An 18,187-nucleotide genomic window follows, 5' to 3' on the forward strand; every position below is an offset into this window, starting at 1 on the left:
CCACAATTTAGTTTTCGGGCTGCCCACGTCATAGTACTGTATGTACGTGTGCCGCAGTTTTTAGCTTGAGGTCATTTCTTTGTGCCGGGAACCCAGAGGGAAAAAAAAGGTAAAGAATGAGATAGAAAATGTTATACTTATAAAAGTAATGTTAGGCAAACCAGAGCCGTGATGGAATGCATTGGAATGCTGTGTGGAGTCGACTAGTGTATGAAACACTATATGAATGCAAACTTAGTCCAACTAGAGGTACATGTGGCAAGGCCTGTCACAATTATTACATAATCGTCTAATCGCAATTATTTGACATAATCACAATTACTTTGTCATAATCGTTTCCATGTTGAAGATTTTTCAAATATTTTCAAACATTTTCAAAAATAGTGGAAATACCAGATCTTCGCAATGCGACACGTTGTGAGCTTGTAGATCAGCTTATTTCCACTAATATATCAATGTTCTTTAAGTATAAAGTTATCAAATGTATGTAATGTGTATTTGGAACATCAAAGCCTACAAGCCAAACAGAAATGTAATTGTCAACAACATATCGCAATTATTTGAGTGACAATTAATCATCAACTTAAATTTGTAATCGTCACAGCCCTGCATGTGGCCTATATCTCTCCAATGTGGCTAAAAATCAAAACAAAAACTAAAAACGCCTCACTACAACTTATGAACAGTCACAACTGTGTACACCCTGCCTACACATCAACAGATCTTTGGCCACTGACGTTGTCCAACACATCAATGCTGATGTGGAGGGCCTTAGTTTATAAAGACATTTACTATAGGACACCACCACCGTTCAAATGTTCAACACTTAGGCTAACGACAAAACCTCAGCCGGTCTAGATGAATGAAGCATTGAAACGGTTCAAATGCACAGGTTTTACTGAACCAAAATCATTGAAAATTCAATAAAAAAAAAAGCCTTTTTCTGTACCAATGTACCAATTGAACACTTTTTGTGGAATTGGCAGGGAAGATAAGTTCCCTATAATGACTCATTGTTGGATTGATAAATCAGCCTACTGTCTATTGTCAGAGAGTAGCCTAACGTAAAGCCAAGAGAAGTCAGAGCAGCGTCTTCACTGAGATTATGCTGGGTGTATCAGTTCACATGAATGTACTGAGTTCAGTACAATTTGGTAGTGTCATGTGTTTTTGACATGGAAAGAGATGCCTTTCCATTTATAGTACATTTATATTTATAAATGTACCTTCTCGTTCGTTAATAGATTAGTTATTACATTCAATTACTTAACACGATTACCCATGACTCTGGATATTCATCCGACAACAGTGGATTTTCTTGATCTCCTAACTCCTTTAAACAGGTTATAGACTACTTTGTATTTAAATTTCAGGTGATTCAATAAATTGATCGTATTGCCTTGTGATACAGATATCAATGTTTAATGAATCTTACACAATGTTTGTTTTTGTTCCTCGGCGGACTCGAAACTTAAGTGTTTCCAAACCGCTGAATTGGTTTTACCTTTCTTGTTGACCAAAGGCTCTCTTTCCATCCTCTTGGCTGGAGTTGAACTAGACATGCCACTAACTGAAAGGGACTTTGGGCTAGTATCAGGGTGGGGCAACAAAAGTAGGGATGGGACAATATGAAAATTGCGATTTATGATATTATCGCGATAATCTAAATATCCCCAACAGCCATTATCCTGGGGCGGAATATTTTCTGAAGAAGCTGATCTACAAGCTGTCAGCTTGTAGATCGACTATTTTTTGGAAAAGAGATTTGATGTTTAAGTGGTACCAGATATGCAGCTCGGCAAATAAAAGGTGAATTGATCCCAGTGCATGATGTAGGACAGTTTCATGATAAATTTAAATCTCCACGATACAATTATTGTGTGTGTTTTTTTTATCACGATAAACGATAACAACGATTATTGTCCCATCCCTACTAGTATGGGAGGGGCGACAAATGTGCACCGCTGTGACGAAGGAGAGGTGTGATCTGGATTTAAACGAAAGCATCATTGTGAAACTGAATGCCATACAATAATAATGTTATCAATTATAATTGAGACTTTGAACGTTTACAATTATGTTTAGGGCTTTTTAGAGAAGCCCTTAACCAATATACACATACAGTACGTCAATAGAGTCTGATATCTGTGGCCATAAACAACATCCCCATCACTGCAGTGGTCTCCTTGGCTCTACCTGAATCAGCAGAATAAGGTATGGCCCTGAGGGCTGCAGAGTCCCTTTCATATTCCTGCACCTTGTTTTCACCATTTTGTACCGAATGTCACACTGGTGTCAAAGTCACATGTGTGTACCCTATCTTTGTTGAACAGACATCACACTAGTTTTATTCATGACTTCTTGTGCCTAACCATCACACTCATAATCTATAGATCAACTAGAGTGCTCCTATCGAGAATGTAGAAGGTTAAGAGCATTTCTGCCTCTGGCTGCTACAACTAAACTATTACTTAGCACTGGTGCTGCTGCTAGTTTGTTTTGCATGTTGCAGTGAAATGAGTTGAGTTGTCTTTCTCAGAGTAAAAAGGGGCTGTCTGGTTCACTTTTTTTCAATGTTGCCTCGTGAGTAATGTCAATTTTGGAATTGGAAACCTGAACACTGACTAAACATTATTCAAAATGCATAATGCTACACGCTGAAGCAACTTCCTCACACCCTGACAATGTCTTCTGCTTAAACATAGTCACAGGCTCGCAGCCAAGATGATCTAATAAAGTCTTTTTAACTTGTGTAACACCTGAACTGTGAGTGCCTTGTGCCTTGGACGTTTCCTCTCAGAACACAGTTGAAATAGTGAATAGTGAATGGTTAAAGAAAATACATATAATATTTTGCACCAAAGCATTGCGCACGTTCACAGCTGAGGTAGATATCCCTTCCAGTAAACAAGCACCATCAATAAAAAAAACTGTTCACTGCATTTTTCATTTGACTGCAAACTCTTCACTCTCTGATATCAAGAACAACTCCCAACCTATACACTAATGCACAGTAGAAATCCAACAGAAGACAACCAGTGGTATTTTTAAAGAAAATTAGTTTCCAGAAATGGATGAATTAATTGCTTTAATAGATTCTTTTTTTATGATTAAAAGAAAACTTTTATGTATGGTCTACATTTATAGGGAGTGCATACAGTATATTATATAGTACCATTAAATCAAGGCAAGATTGTCTTCCACCTTTTCTTCCTTACTTTTCTCAGTCATTTATAAAGAAAATCATCTTCAAAATCTTGCTCACCCACGGAAAGATATGCGTATAGCATGCATAGACATAATAATACACAGAGCCCCCTGCCTCTAACTTCTAAAAGCAAGCGAAGGAGTTCCTGTAACCTCTGACACTTTCTCACAGATACACAGCCACAGATACTTAAGAGTATCCTCCTGTGTTGCTTAAGCTGTCCGTTGTGCAACATCTATGCTCTTTTCATCTCAAACTTCAGGCAGCACTCATACAGAGGTTGGAAAGGAGGTGTGTGTGTGTGTGTGTGTGTGTGTGTGTGTGTGTGTGTGTGTGTGCGTGCGTGCGTGCGTGCGTGCGTGCGTGCGTGCGTGCGTGCGTGCGTGCGTGCGTGCGTGCGTGCGTGCGTGCGTGCGTGCGTGCGTGCGTGCGTGCGTGCGTGCGTGCGTGCGTGCGTGTTCATATCTAATTCAGCACTTGAAGAGAGTAGCTGGGTAGTTAGAGGCTGAAGGCTTTTAGATGGCCGGGAGGATTTACCTGTACTCTGGAGTGTCCGGGAATCTCTTCGTATTGGCAACGCGCTGGGGCGTCGTCTCCATTAGTAACTTCTGTGTGAGCCTGTTGCTAGGCGTCGGATCGCACTCGGGCAGCTCCTGCAGCTCTTGGTCGCACCTCCACTCCTCATCTTCATTTAATGTCGGTAGATAGCCCGACAGAACCTTTCCATTCCCAGAAACAGAGCTCTGGTCACTGTACAACTTAGGGCTCTCTCCGCCAGTCCTGGTGTATTCCAAATATATGTCAGACTTGAGAAATAAAGGGTAGGTGTTCTCCTCCATCATAGTCTGAATCTCAGTCTGAGCCTGGTCAAACATGGCCGGATCAATGTGTAGCTTCATCACGCAGTCTTTAATGAAGCACTTTGTGGGTGGCTTGATCTGTCTCGAGACAATTCCATTGTTATCCAAGATATATTTCTTATAAATTGCTTTTGCCAGTTTCAACTTCTTCTCCTCGTTACCTTCATTGGCCTCGAGTTTGCGGAAGCCGCTGCACGCAAACCAGAAGTCTAACATGTCTGCACACTCCTCTTGCTTGAGGAACGTCCTAAACAGATGGATGCCATCCTGATCATCCAGAAGTGAGTGCAGAGATTCTGCCCACTTCAAGTAGGGTGGCGTAGGGGAGGCACTACCCTCTGGCTCGTAGCCCAGGTCCAAGTCAGGCCGCCTGGGTGTAGCAACAGAGGCCTCACATTTGAGGCTCTCGTTCTTTGAGGAATAGACACCGCTGCCGTACTGGCGCCCATCGCTGCACACCAACACACCTTCTTCCCCGGGGACTGGGGGTCTGGGGGCATCCTCAGTAAAGCTGCCTCCCAGGTCCACTAGGTAGCCCCCCTTGTCGCTTACGCTCATAGTCACAGCGTCCATACGCCACGTCCCCGTGGAGCCCACACCGCACAACAATTAGATCCAGACCTCTACTTATGCCACTGCGAAAAAATGTCTCCTGCAAGGGGGGAAAAATACATAATGAGATGCAGCTTTGTTAAGTCATCAAAATGCAGCCCCACTCTTATAGCTTGTTTTCAATGTACCTAACATACAACCTACATACAGTGTTACGATAATACTGTCATAAACCATGTTAAAAGTGGAGTAATACCACCTGATATTGTGAATTAACTGGTTAGTGCAAGATCTTAGTAAACCACTGAAATGAATGTAATAATATGGGGCCAGCAGTAACACATGAGACTTTGTAAATGTAAGCTACACAATTAACAAGCAACAACAAGCTGCTAGAAAATACAGCCCTGGAGCAACAACATTCACCTCACTCTCTGCATCACAATAAATCTGATGTGTAATTCATGTGTAATTAGGCCGAACATTATGACGCTAACTGAATCAACACATACAAGCGTATCGTAACAATTATCCCCCATTAATCCATGTCACACAGCAGTGATAAAGTTATATTAGTCAAGATCAATAAAATCCACGAACGCAGTCATCCGCCACGTCCTGTTAGCTCTGATATGGTCAATAGTGCGCCTACTGTAGTCCCCATTGTGTATTGGGCTCTCTCGCTGAATTAAGAGTGACCTTTAACCCCAACTCCACACTGACCACATGAAAACTTCCTTTGGCGAGCACATACACCTATGGGGCACACAGTTGACAGGTGCATTGTGAATGATGCTGGGTAATTAACCACACCTGTCAGTTGTGTGCCTCTTGTGCTCACCAAAAGAGGTTTTCTTATGTTCAGTCCTGCAATCATTTTGGCGGTTGAAGCTCATCGAAAAGTGGAGATGTTTTACTAAACCCACATTTTCTGGCAGAACTTTCAAATGGATATGAAACTAGATGACCCCCAAGTCACAGCGATTGATTATTGGGTGAGTACACTACACACGCAGAGCTACAATCTTTAATGCTGCTGCGATAACTACCCGAGACAGGAGGGCAAAGGAGTATTCTGGCTGTGTATATCCATGAAATGTAGGCCTATGTAATATCACAACCATTCTAAGGCAGCCTACAAGCTCATAGGAGATGAGATCCCTGTCAGACATATAAATAATACAAAAAGTAGGTACAATATACTGCATACTTGTATGTAGGCTACTATAAATTCCCGTTTATCGCAAGGGGCGGAACAATCTGTTCTTGTCGAATTACTACCAGTTTTTGCTTTATTATTACAGGACAGAACAGTAAAGGACAGTGACCTTCAATTTCAATAACACTGAACTAGGGATATTGTGGTCATTGATGCTGTGTGACTATCTATTACACTATTGTAATAGTGTAATAGTTACATCAATCACTACATCAATCACTATGCTAAACAACATGCTAATGTGGGGGTTAAAACTGTTAATTTTTCTTCCTTTACCTTTTGAAATTATTCGCAACTATATGGCCTATGCCCAATGTAGAAATAATTTATAAATAATAAGTCACTTCCTATTTAGGCCACGCCCACTTACGCTATTGTCCAATATTACAGGTAGATATTTCCTAACTAAATTAAACCTATTAATATACCGCTACCTTTGCCTAACAATAACGCACGGGCCGCGCGGACACATGCACGCCACTGCATTTCCCAGTTGAGAGTTTCTGGGAATCTGTTTGCCCTTGAACTGGACCGTTTTGATCCCCCTCCCTTCCCATTTCCAGATTTTTTCCCCCCTCGTTGCAGTCAAAATGCTATGGGATAATCCCTCTGGTTGAGATATAGCACTAGCTTACTGTACACTGCATGGATTTCCTATTCAACATTCTTTTGCACGGCTAAAATGTAGCGCTGTGTACAGCGTACTGCCCACGAATATGGGAAACCCTGGCCGAAATCACTTCCAAATTGCAGCCTTGAAGTAGAACTGCAAATGACACTAAAGCCATGGGGACAACAGCGATCCCATGGCAGCATGCCCTCCTCCTCGGACTGTACCTTATGCTGTGTGTGTCTATTGTTTATTGTACGTGAGCAATGGTTGTGTTTCGCAGGGCGACCTGTGTGTGACTGTGCGAGGCGAGCAGGCTGTGTAAGTACAGCCCGTGTGTGTCTCCTTTGAAGTGAGCCTCACATCACATTCATGTCTTGGCCTCTCCAGAATGAGCAGCACAGCGGCGGTACGGTACGGGTGGGGGAGGGGAGCCAGAAACAAACTCCGTACACACACTACAGCCAGGCCCTTCAGCAGAGCCCACCGACAAGTGCACAACTTTGAAACACTATTTACCCGATCGTTCTCCTATTATCCGCGCGCACGGCCGTCCAACTAGACGAACAACAAGCACAACACACGTTTCCCCCTCCGTTACGAGGCGCAGAGAGGGAGAAAGATCACACTCCGATTTCGGATTTGACTTACATACAGCAAAAAAAAAAAAAACGATGGCACATATCTCCGACTATACCGCAATCCCAATCCCTGAGCTGGGTGGAAAAAAAGTGATCTATACTTCACCTGTGAAAATCTTCTTGCCGCTTTCGGGTGCATCGGGGATATGAACCGACACGGGTCACTATGAATGGTGTCATAGGTGCGATTTGCAAGAGTTTAAAAATAACAAAGAAAACAGTCCGCTCTCCACCTTTCCATGGCTGTCTCTCACTGTCTGTGTAGCAGAGGCTACAGAGCAGATGATGCACAGCGCCTCGCGTGTTCACAGCACACATTGCCAGTCTTTGAAAGAGGGAGAGGAAGGAAAATATATCCTTGTACTTGTATTTTCTGATTTATGAGGTCGACAAACGCACACAGCACAGGTAACGGTGGTATAGTCCGCCAAATGTATACTGTGTATAAATGCAATGGCTCTGACGCTGTTACCCAATTTAGCCCCGTGTCCTCATCGTGTGATTACAGTGGAAAATAGTTTCACGCGTCCTCAGGCCAGTTTGTGAGCAAACGGCGTGACATTGAATCATACAGCAATGCATTGAATGCTTTTGTCAGGAACACAATGGGCTACACATTGTGTTATAGACGCAGTCCCAGTGTAATGACTATGGTTGCTGTGCATGTAAACGGTCGATCATGTGGTAAATGAGTAATTACATATAATGTGTGGATCTATATTGGCTTTTGTGATTGTATTAAAAAACATGTGATTTTGATCGATCAGGTTTAGAGATTAGCCTATTTGAGAAAATAATGTAGGCTATCATACAAGATAATAAGTCTACTGAACATCACTTTATAAAAATGTAAATCATTACAAATAAGGTTATTTTTGGCTGTTAATTCTGTGGCTCGATCCACTAAAGATAAGAGCAACCATGGCTAAGCCTAAGATATTGCATTTAATTAGCCTATATTCATATGTTTTATTACATTAGAATCATTCAAAAATAAGAATTTGATCAAATCTAAGCACAGCTGTCACATTGCATTGATTACTCAACCCTACCCTACATAGGAAGGACCACACACACAAGCACGCACACACACACACACACACACACACACACACACTCTCTCTCTCTCTCTAGGCTATATATATTGTGTGTGTGTGTGTGTGTGTGTGTGTGTGTGTGTGTGTGTGTGTGTGTGTGTGTGTGTGTGTGTGTGTGTGTGTGTGTGTGTGTGTGTGTGTGTGGTATACACACATATACTAAGTATGCGTGCATGTATAATACAATAAGCCTATAGTCAACAAAAATGACAATTGAAATTCCTTCTTTACTGCATTATATTCCCATCTAATCTGTCTACTAACATTTTCTCATGATATGTTCCTTTCATTGTCCTATCAAAATAAGGTAGATGAATGAATGAATGAATGAATGAATGAATGAATGAGTGAAACGTGTGTATCGAGCAAATTGTCCACGCTAGAGATCTAACCTCTCACTAACAACAGGAGACGAGAACATGTGTTTATATCCATAACCCCAGTCAAGTGGGTCCGGGGGGGTCAGGCATATAGCTGACTACCACATAGGCTCTGATGCATGACAGCGTGTTGCTGGTTCGAGTCCCAATCCCGACGACCTTTGCTTCATGTCATTCCCCGTCTCTCTCCCTGTGTCCTGTCTACTATACAGAAAAGCCCCCAAAACATATCTTAAAAAAGAATTGCCCCTGGGCCATCTTTTCAATGCCCAACCTCAGATTGGAAACATACAGTAAAATCTTGCAGACACATAAATACCCTGTTACACACTAGCCTCATTCAGTTTGACCCATAGATTTAAATGTCTACTCTAAGCACGTAAGCACCCTACTTCCATGTTCATACTCACAGCCTTCTTTGTTGGGAAATTTTGATATGAATACCTACAGTAACCATCACAGCATCATACTGAACAAACAGAACAAACGAGAGTCTCCGTCATGGATTGAACATTGTTATCAATGGAAATATCCATGCAGTCACAAAACGACGTACTACAAGAACACTCTGAGCAGGAGGAGGAGGAGAAGAGGGGCGGGGGCCGGGGGGGCAGTGGTAGAAAAAAGTACTCAAATGTTTTATTTAAGTAAAAGTATCAATACAGCAATGTAGAAATTCTCTGTTAGGCTGCTCCCACACCAAAGTACCTGAGAGAGTGGATTCCCCATTCCTCCAATGCATTTCAATGAGAATGGAGCGTTTTTTTTTTTGTTGCAAAAATCCTCCAAGGAAGTTCCTAGGTAGTTTGGTGTGGGTGCCGCCTTACAAGTAAAAGTCTGGAATAAAACATTTACTTGTGTAAAAGTATGAAAGTGTCAAAATGTACTTAAAGGTGATACACCATGCATTTAAAAAGTATTTATGTCATATTGTTTATGTCCCAAAAACGTTTTTCAAAAGGTTTGAGGCTAAATTACCACTCCTGAATAGAGAGCCTCTCTCATTTTTGAATGGCTCTCAGAGCATTTCAGCTGCAGTACCACCTTTGGCCTGAACTGCGCCACCCCCCCAAAATCTTTTTGAAAAAAAAAATCTTTTTGAAAAAGATTTTTTTTTTTTTTTTTAAACATTTTTCTTTTTTTTTTGTGATGACGTCACAATCGGCAGATGACGTCACAATCGGCAGCAAATCTGGACAGCCTGTTTTGAGAACCCGTGGGATACTTTTAACCTTCGCCTTCTCAAATCCAGAGAAAGACACAACGGTCAGAAATGGGACTTTGTGAGGATAGAAGGTGCTAGTGGGACCCCAAAAAAAGGTTTAAAAATAGGAAAAGTGAAATTTCATGGTGTATCACCTTTAAAGTACAAAAAGTGGAAGTACAAAATGTTTGAAAATAGCCACAGTATAAAATAGGGCTAAAGTGGTCAATGTATGTTTTATAATATTATAATTGTATCTGCAAAGTAACTAGTAATAGTCAGAGGCCTTAGGGAGATAGAATGGTAATTTCGTACTAATCAGTCTAAAAGCACCAAATCTTGCACAAATGTAGCCCAGGGCATGCTCTAATAATTTAGCTAGGGTGCCCGAGTCTGCAACCTTCGTGGTCACCACAGCGGCCAAATCAAGTTGGGCTCCCATTGACTTTCTATACACTATACTCTCACAAAACTGTGAAAAGTGATGACTCATCACTAAACCATCGTTTTGTGGGGCCATTTATACCCCAAGGATTTTTTTTGTGCAAAACAAATGCTTGCAATGGATTCAGAATCATGACAAACCTCTAGTTAGACCCCTCACATCCTACTTAAAGCAGATGTTTTTCTGTGTATTTTCCTTCTGCATAGAAAGTTGATGGGAGCCCAACTTGATTTGGCCGCTGTGAGGTCGCCGACTCGGGCGCCCTAGCTAAATCATTAGAGCATGCCCTGGGATACATCTGTGCAAAACTTTGCGCTTTTAGACTGATTAGCACGAAAAAACCCTAAGGCCTCCGACTATACGTTTTAAATTAAATACATTTGAGTAAAGTACAAATACCTCAAAATTGTACTTACAGTAAGTAAAGTATTTAAGTAAATGTACTTTCCACCACTGGGGGGGGGGGGGGGCGTGTAGATCTATGTAAACAGACAGAATTTACCTTGATTATGACCTTCTGCCTCATGCATCCTCCAGTCCTTCCATTTAGTGAGGTTTCCATTGCAGGGTCATATAACAAGTCAGACTGCAGTAATGATAATATTCCTCTCAGTCCTCTCCACTGGGAGGTCCATGCCAATGGAGAACGCTGCCATGAAAATGTATCTTTTCCATCCATTTGGTCCTTAAAAGGGAAGCACAAGAAACATTTGTTTAGTGTCAAGCGTCATATTTCAGTGCATTATTAGACCTGTCCCCCCCCCCCCGGGGAACCGTTGAACTATACACACCGTGAAACAAAGCAAATCTGTATAATGGGTGATGTGATTTAACCATATGGACCCTAGCATCCTTCCTTATTCTGGTCTGGACGAACATTCAGTGACTATTGTACGGTAGATCTGCTGTTTTCGGGAAAGACATTTGGCGTAGATCTCTACACAAAAAGTGCAGACCCCTGGCGAACCCCAGTCAACTATCCCTATAAATTAAGTAATAATTGTAGAGATAATCACTACAACATACATGTATTTCAAAATGTTATATTTTTTACAGCAAGGCTCAGATGTATTTACATCAGTTGCTGCTCATAAACAAACTAGCAGAGTTCACAATATGGCCATCTCATTTTGTCATTCCTGTGCTTGTTGTTATATTTTCTGCAAAATGTGCAGTTTTTTATTTATTTATTTGCCCTAACCCATGCACTGTGAAGGTTACATATATTACTTATCTGCAGTGCACGTAACCATCCCCAACAGAAGCTGCCAAATTTCCTATTATGCCAGGAAGTCAAGGGATGAGCTTTATTTGGTATTGCTCTGATTTAAAGGTTTTTTACAGTGATAAATACAATTCTGTGAGGAAAAATTTAAAATAGCAAAAGCAACTGATCTACAAGATCACAACACATCATGTGTCATGTGCTTGTAGATGTAGATGTATTATTTTTCTATTTTCCTTTTTTCTATGTCTATTTTCAGAGGACTTTAAGAAGAAGATCAGCTACTACAGCAAACAATGAGCAGCATTATAAGTGACACAAGATCACGCTGAAGCATCCTATCAGCAGTTTGAATGAGAAGGTCATGGTCACCCATGCAAGACAAACGCTGCAATACAGTGAGTTGAGTCATCCTGACTATGGTCTCTGTGGCTGAAACTGAAGTGACAAGTCAGAGAAGGTGAAGAGTTCACAAGCAGGTTGTCACAACATGCTAGCCAGCAGCATCCAAACTGACAGAAATCAGTACATTTTAAGCAACTTGCAAAGGCTGACGTGGACTCCTACATTAGGAAATGTAACGGTGGGCATTGATTTGCATCATCTCCATGAGCTCTTTTATTTTTTTTTAATTATTGAACAATGTGCTTAACCATACTGTATCCCAACACTTGCAGATAAAACATTTAATCAATTACAACTATGAAAAAAATATGCCCCCAAAACAGTATTTAATGCTCTTGAAGGAAGCTCAATCCACACTAATAAGCTAACATTTCAATTATGGTCTTTTACCCAGCTAAAACTGTGCTGTGGTAGATTCATTTTATTTTTTATATTTTTACATGGTAACTTGTACATGAACTACTGTGCAACTTCAATCTGTTCACCACGGCCTGTTCTCTCTCTCTCTATCTCTCTCTCTCTCTCTCTCTCTCTCTCTCTCTCTCTCTCTCTCTCTCTCTCTCTGCTGCTGTCCCAAATGCTGTCATTAATTAGGTATTCCTGTTGTGCATCACTTCCACTTTTTATTTCCTGCATCTAATGAGAAGTGCATGTCATGGGCAGAGCTTTAATTTATGTTTCATTTATTTTTAATGAAAATCACACACACACACACACACACACACACACACACACACACACACACACACACACACACACACACACACACACACACACACACACACACGTACATAGAGAGAAAAATTCTCAAACTTCTCCCCTTACTAATAGCCTAACATTTGTGTGCGTGCGTGCATGCGTGCGAGCATGTGTGCGTTTGTGTGTGTGTGCGTATGTGTGTGTGTGTGTGTTACAAGTAGGTATCAGGAATGTCTTGGGAAGAAAGTTGCTATAATATGGGGTGGCAGTAGCCTAAAGGCTAAAGAAATGGGTTTGTGACCGAAAAGCCCCAAGACAAACTGGGAAAACCTAAGTGGAGTGAGAATGGCTAATGATCTCTCCCTCCTGAACTGCACAAGCACCTCTGTGATGCCCTTGAGCAATTCACTCCATGGAGCTGCTTGGAAAAACAGTAGGACAGCAAAGCCTAAATTATATAGGCAACTTTGTGGTACGAATGTGTCAGCCACTCAGTCCTACTTCGAAGCAGAAATGTGCCATATGGTTGTGCATTACAGCTCCTAAGAATGGCACTGCAAAAACAGTATTATCACCTAATAGGATTGTCAAAATAGTACAATAATTATAATGTAGTCTAGTGTTTTAGCTATGTTATTACTCTTGGTTATTAATGTTATTTATTTTATCTAATTAAAGAAAAAGGCATGATTCACCGATAACATATCGTCACTGTCGGGCAGAAACCTTGTATCTCCAAGTTTCAAAAATAGTATGTTCTTTCGTAAATTAAAGCCCTACTTTATCATACAAGAGTGTTGCACAAAAGTAGTGAAAATAGCAGATCTACAAGCACACAACACCTCATAGTGCGGTGCGGTGTGAGGTGTTGTGTGCTTGTAGATCGGCTATATTCACTAGTTTAAATAATTTTAAAACGATAACGTTTTGGACATACAAGGTCTCCACCCGACAATAACAATATAATTTGCTATAAGAGATATCAAAAGAAGTATTTAAAAGTGTAGCTTGTATTTAATAAATGCTTAACACTTAATGATGTGATCTAGTGACATCCTCCCAGTGGAAGACTTCATATTTCCCAGTTCATAGTGCGACGATTCGTAAGGATCAAAGCCAGTTCAGAGGGCGGTCCCAAGGGAGCGCGCGCGCGGAGGGGGGTGGGTCACTAGGTCCTGCCCCCCCCTTACCCATAGTTCTTAGGGAAGTCAGATGGTGGGACTCAGTCTTGTTGCATAGCACTGCTGCTGCTACCACGCTGCAGTACACACACAAGTGCCACACTTGTTGCTTGCAGGTAGCTGTGCTGCTGCCCACCGCTTGGACAGGGTGTCTAACTTGGCTGAGTATTTCTGGCTGTTTCTGCTATTTTACTATCGCTCAATTCATGTTCTTAGCTGCCAAACTAAGAAGCTGTGTTCTTGGCCAGGTGTATGGGAAGTTTGAGATTGTTATTCTGGTAATCGCTGAATTCTAAACTGCTGTTTCAAGGTTCAGATTTCTTGCTATCGTTGCTGGTGCCTAGCTGATTTCTGTACTTTCAGTTGTTTGTTGCTAAAGCTATTTCAAAGGTGCTACAGGCTTGCTAAAGTTGCAAAGGTAAACTCAGTATCATAGAAGTTGGCTGTGGCTACGGGCTAAATGCTAACTTATTTCGTGCCCTGGTGGGCCTTTACTGGGCTACCATGAGTTAAAGTAATCTCAGTCGTTGGGTTTGTCGATAACAATGTCAGTACTTTGCAACGGCGCGGGCCGTATCGGCTAGCGCGGAACAACAGGTTTAATATACAGTCAGCTAGGAGCTAGCTGGTGGCTATTGCTAGCCGGCTATTTCGGTAAGGATGCTGTTAGCTGGTAAATCAGTAGCAGGTAATGAATCACGCTAGGAGGATTCAGTTTGTAGGTTGCAGGTGTCTGTAAACGGCAGCGTTCACCTAGCTCCTGAGCTAGCCGAGTCACGTCAAGCGGTGATTTACGGCATGACGTTCGGCAGCAAATACTAAGCGCTGCGTGTGGGAAATGTAGTTCTCTATCATGCCAAGCCTCGGCGTCGTGCTAGTAGCAAGCTTCGCCCGCAGCGTGCTTAATCTAGTTAGTATGGGGCCTATATTGCTTCTGCCTCGCCTCGGGTTATGTGTATGTTTTCCTCTTTTTGCACTGTCTGGCCGTCTTAACAGCTGCTGCTTATGAGGTGCTAGTTGCTATAACATAGCAGCTAAATGGTTTCTGTCGCTTCTTGGACCACAGTAGGGCTGCTGCCAGTTACCGTGGCGTAGAAGCCCTCGCGGGATGAATTATTAAATACAGTAATCGCCTCTCTTTGAGAAGTCTATAAAGTTTGTCTGTCTGCATGGGCTCCTGAGAGGAGGAAACCAGCAAGCTCATAGGGCCACAGTTTACGTGCAAACAATGTTTTGCTTCCGCTAACGCAGGTCGTGCCTGTCTGTCCTGACGTCACCAGTTGAACTCGCTAGTGCATGCAGGGAATCGTAGTCTTCTCTAAATGCTCGGTAGCTCCAGCTAAATATTCTCTTCAGTTTCAGCATCCATCAGCTGCAGCTCATCAGCTTTCTTCGCACCGCAAGCTTTAAGTTAGGGTTTGATAAGTTCTAAGTTGTCAGTTGTTCTGCTTATTAAATGCTAAGTAAAATAGGCAAATTGTTGCCTATTTTGTGTCTCCGTGGTTTCGTCTGAGGCTAGCTCTACCCAAGCTTTGATTGATTGATTGAAGACTTTATTAGAAGTTTGCATAGGAAAAGGTACAGTTTCATGACGGTACAGTTCACTGGTACAAGGTCTACTAAAAGGAGATTCATGAAAAGACTAAGCTTATTTCCACTGGAAGCTGCTAATGCTGCGGTAATTGCTGCTCATAAATTAAAACTGATGCTACCGCTTGTAGGATGCTGACACCATGCTTATCTGGGCAGTGCATGCTCAGCTCCCACGCGTCTGTTACTAAACTAGAAATGTGCAATTTGGGAAATTGCGAGTGTGCTGCTACACCATCAAGCTATCGGTACTGCTGTATGTTAAAGCTGCTACCAGTGTATCAGAAGTAAAAGGGATGGTTATAGTATTGGGTCACATAGCACACTGTATTTCTAGTAGTGTTTCCTTAGCCGCCGCACTTGGCTTCAGTGCTGGTTACAGCTCACGCTTAAGCTGCTACATGTCCATTTGTAACATCATGTTCATATCCAGGATTTCTCCTTATCCGTTGTGCTGCTATCTTGTAGGCAAAAATGGTCACATTATGGTGCTAGTGGCTCTTGTTGCCGCTGCTACAGTCAGATACCACAATGTCTCCTATAGTTTCAGCTATTGTTAGCTCCACTCAACCTGCGGCTGCGTGCTAGCATAACTGCTAATAATTACAGCTAAGGCTGATGCTTGTAAAAATGCTGCATCATGTTTTCTTTCAGCTCATGCTAAAACTAATACTTGTTGGTTGCTAACATCTGTTTATTATTTCAGCTCCAGGCCGGAGTGGCTGCAGGCCCACATGTTCCACTAATCGTGTTTTACCCTATAGCTTCTTGCTGCGGCATGTCTAACTGCTAACACAATTTCTATCCTTTCAGCTCGTGCTGGAGATGCTGCATAGCTGCTACCAGAGCAGTATAATCAGAGAGTGGTGTCACCGCGGGGTCAGAAACAGCGCTGGTCACGTGGTTCATTGTCACTTTACACCTCATAGACTTCAATGCATTTTGTAAACTTCCGGTTGGCCGTTTGTCACCATACGCCAATAGATGTGTGCGTAGACGACCTGGCCCCACGAAGTGAACGGGAGTGACGCAACTCTCCATTCTAGGGCTCTGGCTGCTACTACAGCAGGTCGCCATAGCAGCATGGCGCTGCAGCTGCTGAGGTTTTCTGCTAACATATTTATCATTACAGCTCCAGGCCGGAGCTGCGGCATGCCCCCTGCCACGGCATCAGGTTAGCACTGCAGCTTCATGATAAAGCTGCTTCATGTTCCACTACATCGCGTTTTTCTTTATAGCTCGGGCCACGGCTGCTACATGTTGCTGCTAACATCATGTTTGTCCTTTCAGCTTCTTGCCGGAGCCGCTGCATAGCGGCTGCTACAGCATGCCATCATTGCAGCGTCGCGCTGCAGCGGCTGAGTGTTTTCTGCTAACATGTTTCTCTTTATAGTTTCGTCCACTACTGCATAATTCCATGAGACCAGTCAGGAGTCGGTTAGCACTGGAGAGGGCATTGCTACTACAGCTTCCGCTACTTCTGCCGCTACCATGAGCTGCCAGCCTGCCAGCCTGCCCGCCCGCCCTCCCGCCCGCCTGCCTGCCCGCCTGCACGCGCCATATTCAGCAGACGGAAGTGGCCTACCGCCAGCCCGCCGCCTGCCTTCCCGCCCGCCTGCCTTCCCACCTGCCTGTCGGCCCTCCCGTCCGGCTGCCCGCCCGCCCGCTACAGCATCAGTTAATGCTATTACTGCTGCTACCATGAGCATGAACCAGCGCTGCGTCGTGCTGGAAGCCTGTGGTGCCGGCCCATCTTCCGGAGGCGCTGTCAGGCTGCGACCGTCGTCGCCACCGCCAGGTCGCAAGGGAACATGGGAAGCTGCAGTTCCAGCACCAGCGGTGGGAACTCCATTCCTCGCGCCAGCTGCAGCTTTCCCAGATGCCCTGAGGAGCCTCACTCTAGCAGGTAAATAGCAACGCATTTGCTTGTTCGATTCTGTGAGCGTTCAGCCGCTCTCTAAGCTTGCTGATAATAGGCAACCATAGTTACATAGCAGCGACTTACTTGTACTGAATGTTGGGCTTTAGCCGCTCTCTAGGCTTGCATAGCTTGCCTTTAAAGGTCAAGACGGGTATCTCGTGGAGATTCTCATATGTGCAGCAGCAGACTCTGCAGCAGAGCGCTCCGTGGGCTGCGAAAATTTCTCTGATCTTAAAAGTCAGCGACCTTAGGCGTGGTTTCATTGTTATGGTCAGCTAAAGCTAAGATTGTAATTTCTGCGGCAAGCACATGCGGTCACCAAGGCCAGGCTTAAGATGCGACTAGCACATGGCCTCTGAAGATTGCAGCTCGCAGTTTAAGCAGGGAAGGTACACCAGTGTCAGTCGCAGAACTAACTCTCCCTTCTGTCCTTTCATGTCCATGCTGAACACCGGGCTGTCTGCCCGACGTCCTCGTCACACGACCCCCGGAGAGAGCTGCCAGATTTGCGGCCCGCCCCTCTTCACTCTGCATTCTCTCCGGATCGGAGCAGCCACACCACCAGCACTTCTGGTGCCCTCAGCTAACTCAAGATCCTGCACGCCAAGCTATCAAGCACACACAACACAGGACTGACCGAAGCGTAATGGTTCCAAGCTGGAGTTGGACGCGTTTCAGTTAACGCTTCTGCTGCTGATGCTAATAGTGCTGCAGGCACTATTGGCAGGGTTGTTCCATAGGGTTTCAATTTGCTGCTTCTGCTGCGTTACTCGGGGCACGCGCCCCTGATAGGTTGCGTGTTTTATTTGCTGCTTCTGTTGCGTTACTCGGGGCATGCGCCCCTGATAGGTTGCGGGCCACGCATTGCATTGCGTGGCCCGTTGCTGCGCGCTCCAATATTTCTATCATGCAAAAGCTAGGTGGTTGCTGGGGTGTTAGTTAGGTAGGAT

General features: G+C 43.4%; 1 protein-coding gene across 1 annotated transcript in view; it reads right to left on the bottom strand.

Moving 5' to 3' along the window:
* Positions 1-7,329, bottom strand: part of axin1 (axin 1) — a 29,123-nt gene extending 21,794 nt beyond the window's left edge. Inside the window, exons 1-2 of the mRNA XM_080723991.1 lie at positions 7,197-7,329; positions 3,746-4,720 (exon numbers count right to left, since the gene is read on the bottom strand). Coding sequence (XP_080580117.1) covers positions 3,746-4,641 — 896 coding nt within the window. The 5' untranslated portion in view covers positions 4,642-4,720; positions 7,197-7,329. The remainder of the gene's footprint in view (positions 1-3,745; positions 4,721-7,196) is intronic.
* Positions 7,330-18,187: the final 10,858 nt, after the last annotated feature.

This window comes from Nannobrachium achirus (assembly GCF_963921795.1).
Source record: "Nannobrachium achirus genome assembly, chromosome: 4".
Taxonomy (NCBI): domain Eukaryota; kingdom Metazoa; phylum Chordata; class Actinopteri; order Myctophiformes; family Myctophidae; genus Nannobrachium; species Nannobrachium achirus.